At 69.4% G+C, this 12,043-nt stretch overlaps 1 protein-coding gene and 1 long non-coding RNA gene across 5 annotated transcripts; one reads left to right on the plus strand and one right to left on the minus strand.

The window, feature by feature from the left end:
• Window positions 1–672: 672 nt before the first annotated feature.
• KCNH4 (potassium voltage-gated channel subfamily H member 4) lies at window positions 673–11,896 on the minus strand. Of its 4 annotated transcripts, XM_074561542.1 has the most exons (16): window positions 11,686–11,896; window positions 8,740–8,973; window positions 8,478–8,609; window positions 8,148–8,275; window positions 6,952–7,195; window positions 6,556–6,713; window positions 5,271–5,478; window positions 4,910–5,104; window positions 4,432–4,631; window positions 3,506–3,755; window positions 3,200–3,414; window positions 2,103–2,150; window positions 1,653–2,020; window positions 1,433–1,539; window positions 1,281–1,357; window positions 673–1,193 (listed from the first exon to the last, which is right to left on the minus strand). In XM_074561542.1, exons 1-16 carry the CDS (start codon window positions 11,759–11,761, stop codon window positions 801–803), a joined length of 3,033 nt encoding a protein of 1,010 aa, XP_074417643.1. In that variant the 5' UTR covers window positions 11,762–11,896; the 3' UTR covers window positions 673–800. The 4 variants fall into 4 exon arrangements, with proteins under 4 accessions (XP_074417643.1, XP_074417639.1, XP_074417642.1 ...); XM_074561538.1 differs by having other exon boundaries at window positions 1,281–1,539; XM_074561541.1 differs by lacking the exon at window positions 11,686–11,896 and having other exon boundaries at window positions 8,740–9,215.
• LOC141732512 (uncharacterized) lies at window positions 7,998–8,605 on the plus strand. Its single transcript, XR_012584126.1, has 3 exons — window positions 7,998–8,139; window positions 8,282–8,368; window positions 8,497–8,605. It is a non-coding gene; the product is annotated as an uncharacterized LOC141732512 (long non-coding RNA).
• Window positions 11,897–12,043: the final 147 nt, after the last annotated feature.

Here is a 12,043-nt window from a genome sequence, read left to right on the forward strand (position 1 = left end):
GCCGATGGGAGCTGTAGTCCGGGGGCACGGGGAGCCGCCGGGGCTGCGGGAACGGGGGAACCGGCGGGGGGGAATGGCGGCCCGGAGGGGGCGGGGCGGGGCGGGGGACGCGGGCAGAGACTCACCCGGAGCCGGGGCTGGAAAAATAGAGCCTTTATTTCCCATTGGGGCGGGGGGAGAACGACATCACCGGAGAGCCGGCACCGCGGGGCCGGGCAGGAGCAGTCGCGACCCCCCGGGGCACCCCCCGCAGTGCCCCGCCGAGCCCCCGAGCCCGCCCCGCGTACAGAATCTACCCCCCCCCGCCCCGTCCCCGCGGGTCCCGGTGCAGCGCCCACTGCCCCGGGCAAGGGGGGGGCGGGGAGTGGGGGGCTGCAGGTCCCGGTTGTACAAAAACCCCCGCGGGCAACGAGTATAAAACCGTATCAAAATCTCTGCTGGTGCCGGGCGCTGCCCCCCCCGCCCTCCCCGCTGCCCTCCCCGCGGCCGCCCCCTCCCGGGGGGGACGCGGGGAGCGGGGGCAGCCCGGCGCTGGCGTGTCCCGGGCAGCGAGGGGATCAGAGCGGGGCGGCGGGCGAGAGTCCCCCCCTCGGGGCGAGGGTCCCACCGGGGCGACGATCCCCGCCCCCGGGGCGAGGGTCCCACAGTGGCGAGGGTCCACCCCCTCGGGGCGACGATCCCCCCCTGGGTCGAGGGTCCTCCCCTAGGGGCGACGATCCCCACCGGGGCAAGGGTGTCCCCCCCGCCTTTGGGGCGACGATCCCCCCCCTCCCGGGGCGACGTCACCCGGTGCGGCGGGGTCAGTGGGAGCTGGCGGAGCCGGAGCGGGGCTGGGGGTGGGCGCGGGGGCGGCCGCCGGCCGAACAGCCGGGGAAGGAACGGGCGGAGCGGGGCGGCAGCGAGCGGGGGGGCGAGCCCGAGACCGGGCGGGGGTCGGGGCCGGGGGTGTCCCCCCGCGGCGGGCAGAGCCCCCAGGGGCCGGCGGCGGCGTGGGCCGAGCGGCTGCGGAGCGGGCAGCGCTGGGGCGGGGGGCTGGCGGGGGGGGGGCTGCGGGAGCGGGGGGGAGCAGGCGGTGGCGAGGGGGGCGGCGGGGGCCGGGGGGGCGGCGAGGCGCCCAGGCGGCCCTGGAGCAGCTCCATCATGCGCTGTAGCTCCCGGCCGAGGTGGGAAACCTCCTGGTTGAGGTGGGTGATCTGGAATCAGTGGGGGACACAGCAGTGAGCCCCGGCGGACACCCCCGGCCCAGCGCCCCCCCGCCTCGGCCCCAGCCCCCGCCGCACCTCCTGGTTGAGCCTCCTGATGTTCTGCTTTATCTCCTCCGCCTCCGTGGCCAGGGCTGGGGCCCCCGCCTCGGTCCCTGCCGGGGAGGACACGGCTGGTGGCAGAGGGCTCCCCGAGCCCCCCAGCCCCGCAGCCCCCACCCCGGGGGTACCTGCCGTGGGGGAGCCCCTCGCCGCGCTCTGCAGCGGGGCATCCACGTTGAAGGAGAAGGTTTGTGGCTCCGACATCCCCCTGTTGTCTTCAATCCCGTCCACAACTCTAGGGCAGGGAGGGGGTGAGGGTTGGCCATCGTCATCCCCTCATCCCTCTGCCACCATCCTCAGTGGCCTCCCATGGCAGCAGGACAAGCCACTGGCATGTCCCAGCCTTACCTGGGGCTGAGGTCCGGGGGGCCGTAGGTGTGCAGGGAGGGGATGAGGAGCTTGGCCGGCCTCCTGCCCGCATCACCCTCCTGCTCCGGGAGCCGGGCGTCCCTCCGGCACTTCGGCGAGGGGCTGCGGCCCCGGTTGCAGCGGGCCGGGGAGCGGCAGTTGCGCCGCAGGGCTGAGATCTGGCACAGCTCATCACCCAGGAGGCTGCTCAGGGAGCCGCGACGCGCCGGGCTGCTCAGCTGGGGCAGCAGCAACTTGCGGCGGGTGACGGCGGGGGGCGAGGGCTGGAAGACCTCGTCGGGCTCCTCCTCGTCCTCCAGGATGGAGGGAAGGGGCTTCTCCGGGGCAGCGCCGCTCTCCAGACAAGACTGCGGGGAAGAGGTCAGGGCTGATGCCTGTGGAAGTGCTAAGGCATGGCCCCCCCTGCCCCATCCCCCCCCCTGCACAAACCTGGGGTGCCTGCGACAGCCGCGGGGACCGGGGGTAGCGGCAGAGCCCCTGTGGGGAGAGTGGATGGCACCGGTTCAGTGGCCTGTGGGACCCCACATGGCTCTGCAGGGACCAGCCATGTGCAGATACAGCCCCGAGCACACGCCCACCCCCTCCCCACCCTGGCATGCAGCCCTCCCAGCCTCTCAGAGCCCCCCTGGACGGCAAAACCTCCCCCTGCACCGTGCATCAGCCCCATCCCGGTCAGCCCCAGCAGCAGGCCCTGCAGACCCTCGCCTGCTCTGCCTCCTCTGCTGCTCTCGTGACACTGATGAGCTGCCCGGCCTCGGCCTGTGGGTTCAGAGCCAGAACCACGGCTGAGCCCAATTCCCAGCCCCAGCTCAGCCATCAGAACATCAGCTCCCCCGGGCATGTGCCGCCAGCCAGGGGAGGGGGCACAGGACCCGACAAGCTCCGTTCGCACCCACCCTTGGTTTATTTATACCCCTCCTGGGCGATGGACATGTCGGGTTTTGGTAGGACTATCTGGGATCTAGAGAGCGACCTCCTGCCCCACCTCTGCAGGGACTGAGGGTGGTGGGTACCGGGGGTGGGGATGCTCTGGAGGAGCCCCCAGCCGCTCGGTACCACCGCAGAGCAGACCCGGCAGCAGAGACGGGGGAGGAAAAAGTGCTGCAGAGCTATTTCTGCAGCAGAACATCCCCCCAGCTGCTGGAGTTGGCAGCGTGACTAAACCCGGCAGCCCCAGGCGCTGCCTCCTGCGCACTGGGGGGGCTATGCCCTGGCTGCCTGTCCTGCCGTGCCCCCCAGTTGCCTTCACCCCCCATTTCCAAACCCTCCATCTGCCTCAGACCCTGCATTGCAAACGCTCTTGCTTCCAATTCCCCAGGTTGCACGGAGCGAAGAGGAGCTGGGCACAGGACGTACCTGGATGGCCGGGGTGGCCCAGCCGCAGCCCCCACCCCAGCCACAGAGCCTGGGGACCGCGAGCAGGGAGTGGACAAACCCTTTCCATGACCCTGGGGAGTCCCAGCCCTGCTCCGGTTTCTGGGGTCGCGAGGACGGGAAGGGGCCCGCGAGGGAGGACACGCACCCACCTCCATCTCGCTGCCCTCCCGCAGGTTGAAGGTCAGGTCCTGGTGGATGTCGGCCGTGAACTTGCTGGCGTACTCGGGGTAGAGCTGCAGCACCTCGCAGAGCCCCCGCAGCCCGATGTACTGCAGGTCGCAGTAGGTCAACGCCTTCACGTCCGCGTTGGTCTTGATGACCTGGTCCGTGCTGCATAGGTCGGCTCCGATCAAATCCCCTTTGCCTGCAGGAGGGGACGGGGGTGGGTGAGCGGCGTGAGCCCCGGCCGGGGCAGCAGAAGGGGTTGGGGGGGAGCCCTCGCCACCTGCCCTCACCCAGGATGGCCAGGACCACGTTGTCCCTCAGCACCTCGAGGGAGCCGGAGCAGACGAAGTAGTTGGCCTGCAGCGCGTCGCCCTGGCGCAGCAGGTACTCCCCCGGGGCGCAGAAGGAGGTCTTGATGTGGAGCGAGAGGGAGCGCAGGCAGCCCCGGCTGGCCGTCTCGAAGACGGGCAGCTGCAGGATGTCCTTGTTGAGGTGCATGGCCACGTCCGCACGCAGCTCGTCGGGGAAGTCGTGCAGCAGCTGGGGAGAGCAGGGCTGGGGCGCGGGTGGCTGAGGAGCAGCCTCCCCCCACAGCCCAGGGGACACATCCCCCTCCAGAGCGGAGCGTTTCACCCCCCAGCTGCCCCGGCTGCCTCGGCAGAGCCCAGCAATCCCGGCCGGCAGACGCGGGCCAGCTCTGGCCGTGCTGATGGGCTGCCTCTGCTCCATGTGCCTGTCCTGCTCCCCGTGTCGGCAGGAATCAAGAGGTAACGGGCACAAACTTGCCCCTGGGAAGTTCCATCTCAACAGGAGGAGGAACTTCTTTGCTGTGAGGGTGGCAGAGCCCTGGCACAGGCTGCCCAGAGAGGTGGGGGAGTCTCCGTCTCTGGAGACATTCCAACCCCGCCTGGCCACGTTCCTGTGCCACCTGCTCTGGGTGACCCTGCTCTGGCCGGGGGTTGGAGGGGATGATCTCCAGAGTGCCCTTCCAGCCCCGGCAGACTGGGATTCTGGGATTCTGGGATTCTGTGACCTGGCACAGGTCCCTCCAGCAACAGCGCACAGACACGCGCACATCTGCGCACACTTGCGCACACGCACGTACACACACTCGCACTCTCGTAGCCGGCCGTGCCAGCCCCATCACCCCCACGCTGGGTGCAGGACCCGGGGGGGGCCAGAGGGGACCTGGCCCAGCCCATCCGACACCTCCTACCTCGTTGGCGTCGATGCCGTTGTTCACCGACCAGGTGGTCTGGAAGTACTCCAGCATCCTCTGCTTGAGCTGCTGGGGCAGGCGGTGGACGCGGATAAAGTCCTTGAGGTCCTTCATGCGGGTGTGGTAGAGCGAGCGGCGGGAATACATGCGCTGGATGATGGCCGTGACATTGCCGAAGACGACGGCGTGCATCAGCGCTGGGGGGGGTGGGAGGGCCAGCGTCAGGCCCGCCAAGGGGACGGCTGGGTGGGGGCTGCGGCGTACGGGAGTCTGGGCTCTGCCCCCACCAGTAACGCGAGGCCAAGGGGTGCAGCACCGGGGGGGGGCTTCTCCCCTAACCCCAGCCCCAGGGCTGTCCCACAAGGCACACGCGTTCATCGCCTCCCCCCCAGTGCCCTGCGGCACCTGCTGCACTCTCTGCTCCGGCAGCCAGAGATGAAGCCCCCCCCAAGCCCTGCCGTGCTCCCCGCCTCACCCCCGATGAGCATGGTGCAGATGGAGAAGATCTTCTCGGCGTCGGTGTTGGCGCAGACGTTGCCGAAGCCCACGCTGGTCAGGCTGCTGAGGGTGAAGTAGAGGGAGGCGATGTAGGCGCTGCGGATGGAGGGGCCCCCCGCCGAGTTGTTGATGTAGGGAGCCTCCAGCCTCTTGCCCAGCTCATGCAGCCAGCCTGCCAAGCACAGCCGGGGGGTTAGCGCTCGCCGGGGGGCTCGGCACAGCTCCCGTCCCTGCCCCGGCCACCCTGTGCCCCCCGGGATTGCCCTCTGCCCGCTCCCTCCTGCCGGCAGCACGGAGGGAGCCAGGCATCCTGAGCATCCCCGGCAGCCCCCGCTCACCGATCTCCCAGGTCCGGGGGTCGTTGCTCTCCATCTCCTTGCGGCCGATGACGTACCAGATGCACGCCATCCAGTGGGCCAGCAGTGCGAACATGGACATGAGCAGGGTGAGCACCATGGCGCTGTACTGCGAGTACCGGTCCAGCTTCTGCAGCAGCCGCAGCAGCCGCAGCAGCCGCACCGTCTTCAGCAGGTGAACCAGCGAGGTCTGGGGAGCCGGGCAGGTGGGTGAACCGGGCGGAGCTGCAGGCAGGGACCCCCCCAGACCTCCCCCAGGGGGCAGGGACCCTTCACCACCCCCCACAGCCGCCAGGAGGGCCGTGGGCTACGGGACGAGCTCGTCCCCGAGCAGCCTTCCATCACCATGCCTTCCACCACCGTGCCCAGCGCCCAGCGGGCAGCCGGGGTCACAGCCTGTCAGGGCGCTGAATCCCCCTGGGAGATTTGGGGTGCTGCAGCGGGGCAGGGAGGTGACCGGTGGGAGTGGGAGCCGGCAGCAATGGCTTTGCCAGGCTGCCCATCCTGCCAGCCACGGCTCCGTGCTGCCGGCTTGCCCGGCCCCGGCAGCGGTGGCCCCTGCCTCGGCCGTGGTTGTTTTCCTGCCGGCAGCACCGCCGGGGCGCCAGCGGAGCCGGGTTTGGCTCAGGGGGGCAGTTGCAGCCCCAAGTGCCCTTTGTCGTCCCCACACGCTGCTCTGCCTCCAATAAGCGTAATTACAGCCTCCGCGCTCGCCTCCCTCCTCCCCTGCCCGCCCCAATTAGCCGAGGGGCTGGTGCCAGCGCTGCACTGGCGCAGCCCATCGCCCCCGCTGCGCTCGGGGCCCCTCGAGAGCCCGGGGAGGCTCAGGCGGGACCTGCCTTCGTCACCGGCGTGTGCCCTGTGTGTCTGCACCCCTGGGACCCCCCCTGCCAGAGCGGGCACCGTGCGAGTGCCGCTGGCTGCGGTGGGGTGTGCGTGCACAAGGTATCTGCGTGCCGAATTGGAGCTGCTCGGAGCTGCTCTGTACCCTGGGCAGAGCACAGGCGTGCTGGGCGCTGGGTGCTGGGTGAAGGGCATGGGGCAGGCACCTTCCTGCAGCTCCTGGAGCGGTGGCTTGGCACTTACTGTCGTTTGTGGCAGCCTCTGGTTAAATTAAGAGGCATGGGAAGCTTCCCGCTACAGCTGCCATCGCTGCCTCCCCCCGCTGCCCGCGCCGCTCCCAGACGGGCACGTGAGGAGCGTATCCCTGTGACAGGGGCCACCTCCCCCGCTGCTGTCCCCCTCCCACAGCGTCGGTGGCACTCACCACAGTCACGTTGAAGACGTAGAGCAGATCGAAGGGCAGAGCGGCGATCAGGTCCACGAAGAACCAGGTGGCCACGTAATGGATGCAGATGGAGCGGGGGTCGTACACCACCTGGCCCGACTGGCTCACGTACGTCGTCCGGAAATTCAGGATGATGTCTGCCCCGGGAGAGCAGGACCAGCCCTCACCGCCCCCGCTGTGGCCGGGGGAGCTGGGCCGGGGTCTGTGGCCAACCTGGGTCCCAATCCCGGGGTGCTCGGCACCAGCAGCAGGGGCAAAGTGATGCCAGCTCCCCTCGCCATCACCCCCCCAGGTCCGCTCCTCCGGCCACATCCCTGCCCCGCTCAGCCACGTCCCCCATCCCATGCAGATGCTCAGCCATGGGCACGGACCTACCGAGGATGAAGAGCATCTCCACGGCGATGTCGCTGACGATGGTGCTGCGGGCAGCCGAGAGGCTGTCCTCCGTGCCCGTGAAGCAGACGTTGTAGGGGACGGTGATGGCCACGTAGAAGGTGGCCAGCAGGATCAGCCAGTCCCAGAGGGCCTTGAAGATGCTGTAGTGGAGCAGGATGAAGCGGGACTTCTGCACCGAGGCCACTTTGTACTCGGGGATGGACGGCTTGTTCTCAAACACGTTCTGGGGGAGCAAGCAGCGGGGTGGCACACGGGTGGCACAGGGGCCATCCCGCATGAGGGGGGAAGGCCACCGCAGCCCCCCCCTCCTCCTGCGTCCTGCCCGCCTGGGGTGATGGACACACATTTCCAACAGGGCACGTGGGCTGCGCCGAGGTCACCCTCAGAGATGGGCACAGAACGCCCGATTACGGCACATAAATTAACGCTATGCTAATGCTATTAACAGTAATCCACTGGCACTGCCAGCTGCTGCCCAGAACCGTCCCAGGTGCCAATTCGTGCCCTGGGGCAGAGCCATCCTCACCCCCTGCAGGGACACAGCGCTGCTCGGGGACAGCGAGAGCCCAGCCTGGGCAAGGGGAGAGCCGGGTCCATCCCACCCAAGCCCCCGTGATTGAAGACTGACGTACTGAAACTCTTTGCTTGCTTGCCAGCTCTGGGCCCCCGGACGCTCTCAGCCGGTGACAGACCCCTGCCCTGGCCCTACATCTGCAGGGGGGGCGGTGCCATGGGGCACCACAGCCACGCAAATGGGCTGGCACAGAGATGGCTCCGGTGCCCGCTGCTGCTGGAAGCCCCGCTGCTCGCACCCGCAGCCTGGTAACGGCGCTCCCCGGGGCCGGCTTTTCCTGACAGCCAGCGTGTGAGGAGAGAGACAGCCCCGTGAGAGCTGCCAGATCTGGTCTCCCCACGGCAAGCTCTGGGCACCCGCTGGTCTCTCTCCTGCTGCCAACAAACTACATTTTGCAGCCAGGGCTACGACGCGGCTGCCGGGGATGGAGGGCATTTCGGTGTCTGGGGAGGCCGGCGAGATGCGTGCATGGGAAGAGCATCCCAGCGAGACCGGGCTGTGCTGCGGGGCTGGTCCCGGGAGAGCCGCAGCGCTGCCAGCCTGCCTACGGCCCCGGCCTGGGAGGCACCGGGAGAAGCTGAGGGTTCCCCCAGGTCCTTACACGGTTGATTTTCATCTCGCCGCGGTCCCTCCGGGCAAACTGGCTGCTGAGCCGGTGCAGCACCGTCCGGCCCTGCCTCTGTGCTGCCCGCAGGTGTGAGCTCCCCGACTTCTTGCTCCTCTGCTTCTCTGCAGCGGACAAGACATGCTGGGTTAGTGGGAGGCTGCGGCGCTGCTGGTGCGACAGAGCAGGGGCTGCTTCGCGGACCCCTCCTTGCACAGGTGGATAAAGGCAGGCAGGACCCAGCAGGGAACCGGGAACCCCTTTGCCACGTGCCCCCGGCACACACCGCTCCCTGAAACCTGTCCCCATCCCTCAGCCATGGCTCACCCTCCTTTTTGTCACCCAGGTGGCTCCTGCCCCGGCTCTCTGTGATGTCCTTGAAGGAGAAGAGGAACAGCACGACCTCCCCCTTCTCGTTCTTGATGGGCATGATGTCCAGCAGGCACCAGAAGGCAGCTCCTGCGAGGAGGAGAGGGGTGGTGAAGGCCGGGCAGCCTCCCCGCCACTCGGCGGCTTCACCCCAGGGCCGGCATGGGGCCGAGCCCCAGCCGGAGCAGAGGGCAGGGACCCAGCCTCATGCACCACTCACCCCCCTTCTTGTAGAAGCAGACCTCGGTCTGGTACTCCTGCCTGCCGTCCAGCACCTTCTCGATGCGCTGCAGGACGGGCTCGCTGGTCTCGGCCCCGTAGAGGAAGCGGCAGCTGCAGTTCTTCTGCATGACCTCGGTGCGGGCGAAGCCGGTGAGGTCGCAGAAGCCGTCGGAGCAGTAGACGATGGGGAAGCCGCGGCGGACCTGCGCGTTGGCCAGGATGAAGTTGCTGTCTGAAAGGAGACGCAGCCGCCCCTGAGGGCTCGGGGCCACCCTGGGGGACTCAAAGGGGAGCCCAGCCCTGCGGCCCCCATGGGTCCCTCTGGGAAGCGGAGCCAGGTCTCCATCCATCTGCCCCCAGCTGCTCCCAGAGCCTGCTCATCCCCTGCCCTGCCGCCCCCAAGGGCCCGCCCTGGGCAGTATCCCAGCCCCACACACCAGAAGGGGAAGGAGCCCAGATCCAGCTGCTGGCTCCCATCTAGGGAGCTGCGATCCTGAGCAAGGCCATTCACGCCTCCCCCTTGCCATCTGCTGCTCCCATCTCCCACCAAGGCTCAGGCGGCTTAGCCGGAGCAGCGGCAAACCCGGCTGGGCACTGCCAGCCCAGAGGCGCCGGGCTGCGGTGCAGAGCAGGGTGTCCCCCAGCCCTGACACAGTCTTCAGCCCCCGGGGCCCCAGCCCAGCACCGCTGCACCCCCTCAGCCTCAGCACCGGGAGCAGGAGACATGCTGTGCCCCTCTGGCAGCGCAGGAGGGGACCCCGCAGCAGATCAGAGCTGTGCCAGGGCAGCGCGGGCAGGGCGAGGGTAGGGGAGGTTGCGGGAAGGGAAGGATGGCAGCCCTGGCACCATGGGGGGTGCAGCGGGGCTGCCACAGCACAGCTCAACCCAGGATTAGCTTGGAGAAGCAAAAATAGCTTGAAGCTGTGACTAAGGCCAGATTTTGGCTCTGGGGAGCCAGGATTACGGCGGTGTCCAGGATGTGTTATTAGAAAAGAAAAAAAGGGCTTGCATTTGGGAGCAGCTCTGCTGAGAAGGGTGAAGCAGCTCTGGGGGGGCTCGGCAGCCCCCTGCTGTGGTGGCCAGCTTGCCTGGACAGGCACTCTCAGGCCCAGTGGGCAGCGGCTGCCTGGGAGAGGCAGGGTTAACTCGCACGGCATATCACTGCGGCTAAAGCCCCTCTCCATGGCAGATAAAGCCGATAAAAGACACATCAAACCCGCAAAGCCGGACACTGGTTAAAAGTGCCTGGGAGGCGGCTGGCGCAGCTGCAGGCAGGATGCTGTGGGGCTGTGGGGCAAACGCCGTGTCCCCGGGCTTTGCGTTGGGTCATTTCAGGCAGCTCCCGCGGGGACCTTCTCCTTGGAGAGCCAGATCCAGCCCTAGGGAGCCCAGGGCCAGCAGAGCTGGGGACACCGGTCCCTGCTGCCTCTGGGGACTTTCCCCCGGTTCCTCTGCGGGAACTCCTCTCAGCAGGGGCATGTGGACCCCAGTGCCATGCTTGGCCTCTGCTCCCGTGGAGGCACAGTGCTGGCATCACCAGTGTGAGCACCCGGGGCTCTGCCCTGGCACCACCAGGTGCAGCTCGGCCTGAGCTGGGGAGGGATGAGGGCACTGGCTGCCTCGTTACGCGTTGCCGTCTCAAAGGTAACATCCCAAATGCGAGCTCCTGTAGGCAAACGACACCCCGTGTCATCTGGGATGCTCTGCATCACACCAGGCCAGGAGCCAGCCCAGAGTCGCAGCCAACACACATCCCCAGGGTGCTCCTGGTGCCCTGATGGTGATGTGGGAGGTGGCTGCAGGCTCCCAGTGCCGCCTCATGCCAGTCCCTCCCAGCAAGGTGAGAGACACCCAGCCCCGCAGGCAGCTGGCCTGGGAGGACTCTGCTCCAGGTGATTTGGGGGAACCTGGGGTCAGCTCCGAACACGACCTGTCCCCAGGTGGCTGCATGGAGCCAGCGGTGCCAGGAGCTGGCACGTGGCACTCCGGCATGATCCCCTCCCCAACATGCCAACGCCTTAATCCATCCTGACCCCAGCACACGGACATGGAGGGGAGCCCAGCTCCTGGAGACACGCCAGAACCTCCAGCTATGGGAAGTGGACCCAAAACGGATGGTGCTGGGACAACACAGCCCCTGCTCCCCGCCCCTGCCAAAACACACCCCCCCGCCACTGGTATCCACCTGGCCGGGGATAACCCCAAGCGAGCGGGCGTGTTGCTAACCGGGGGCTCGGGGTGGCCGCCCTGTGCAGCACCGGGACTTCCCGGGGGCCCCGCGATGTCCCTCGCAGCAACGCCGTGTGCCGTGGAGGTGACAGACACAGGCTGCGCCCCACGGCCGCCCCCCTGGCTCTGGGGGACCCCGTCTCGGGGGTTGGGGGGAGCTCCTTGGGGCAGCAACTCGACGCCCGCGCATAACGACCCAGACGTCCCCCCCGGGACCGGGGCAAAGCGGGGTCCGTGGGGGCTCCCGGGGCGGCCGGGGGGGGTGAGCCCGGCCGAGGGCCCCCCGGGGACCCCCTGCCCGGGGCTCGCGCGGCCCCTCCCGCCGCGCCCGGGATCTGTCCTTGGTGCTGAGCGCGGCCGCACCGGCACCGACCGCGGGCACCGGCACCGGGCAGCGGCAGTGGGCACCGACCGCGGCGAACGCATCCCTGCCGCACAGCGGGGGCAGCCCGGGACACAAGGGACACGAGAGGTCGCGGAGCACAGAGCCCGGCCACGGACACGGAGGGTCCGGGAGAACCGAGCCCGGCCACGGACACGGGGGGTCCCTGGGACGGCGCAGAGCGCGCGGACGGTCGCGTCGCACCGAACCGCTGGTGCTTCGGTGCCGGGACAAGCCCCGGGCCCTCCCGCCACTTCCCGGGGGGCAGCGCCTCCCCCTGCCCGCGCCCCGACGTGCCCGGCACGGACCCTCCCCGGTCCCCCCCGGCCCTACGTGTGCCATCGAAGCGGGTGGCGATGGTGTCCAGGAAGGTGTTCTGCGGCGCCAGCAGCCCCTTCATCACCGGCATGGTCCTGCCGCGCCGCCCGCCGCGGGGCTGCGGCCGCGGGGCTGGGCTCCGCCGCCGCCCCGGGCCCCTCCACAGGTGCGGCCCCGGCGCCGCGGGCTGATCCCGGCTCGGCTCGGCTCGGCCCGGCCCGGCCCGGCCCGCCCGGGGCTCGCGCCCCGCCCCCGCCCCGCCCCGGGCCCTGCGCGCCGCCGGCACCGGGAGGGGCCTCTGCAGCGGCGGGCACCGGCACCCGCTTGGGGGCAGGTCGCTCTGTCCCGGGGACACCGGACCCTTCGGCCCCGG

This window comes from Larus michahellis, chromosome 18 (genome assembly GCF_964199755.1).
Source record: "Larus michahellis chromosome 18, bLarMic1.1, whole genome shotgun sequence".
In the NCBI taxonomy this organism is placed as follows: domain Eukaryota; kingdom Metazoa; phylum Chordata; class Aves; order Charadriiformes; family Laridae; genus Larus; species Larus michahellis.

Bases quoted from the DNA above. Each gene is read 5' to 3' on its own strand.
- KCNH4 (XM_074561537.1), bottom strand. From the start codon at position 9,091: ATGGATGGAGACCTGGCTCCGCTTCCCAGAGGGACCCATGGGGGCCGC. The intron at 6,714-6,951 runs GTAGGTCCGTGC...CTCCCGGGGCAG, and splicing joins GGAGATGCTCTTCATCCTCG to ACATCATCCTGAATTTCCGG. The intron at 4,632-4,909 runs GTGAGGCGGGGA...CACCCCCCCCAG, and splicing joins CTGCACCATGCTCATCGGGG to CGCTGATGCACGCCGTCGTC.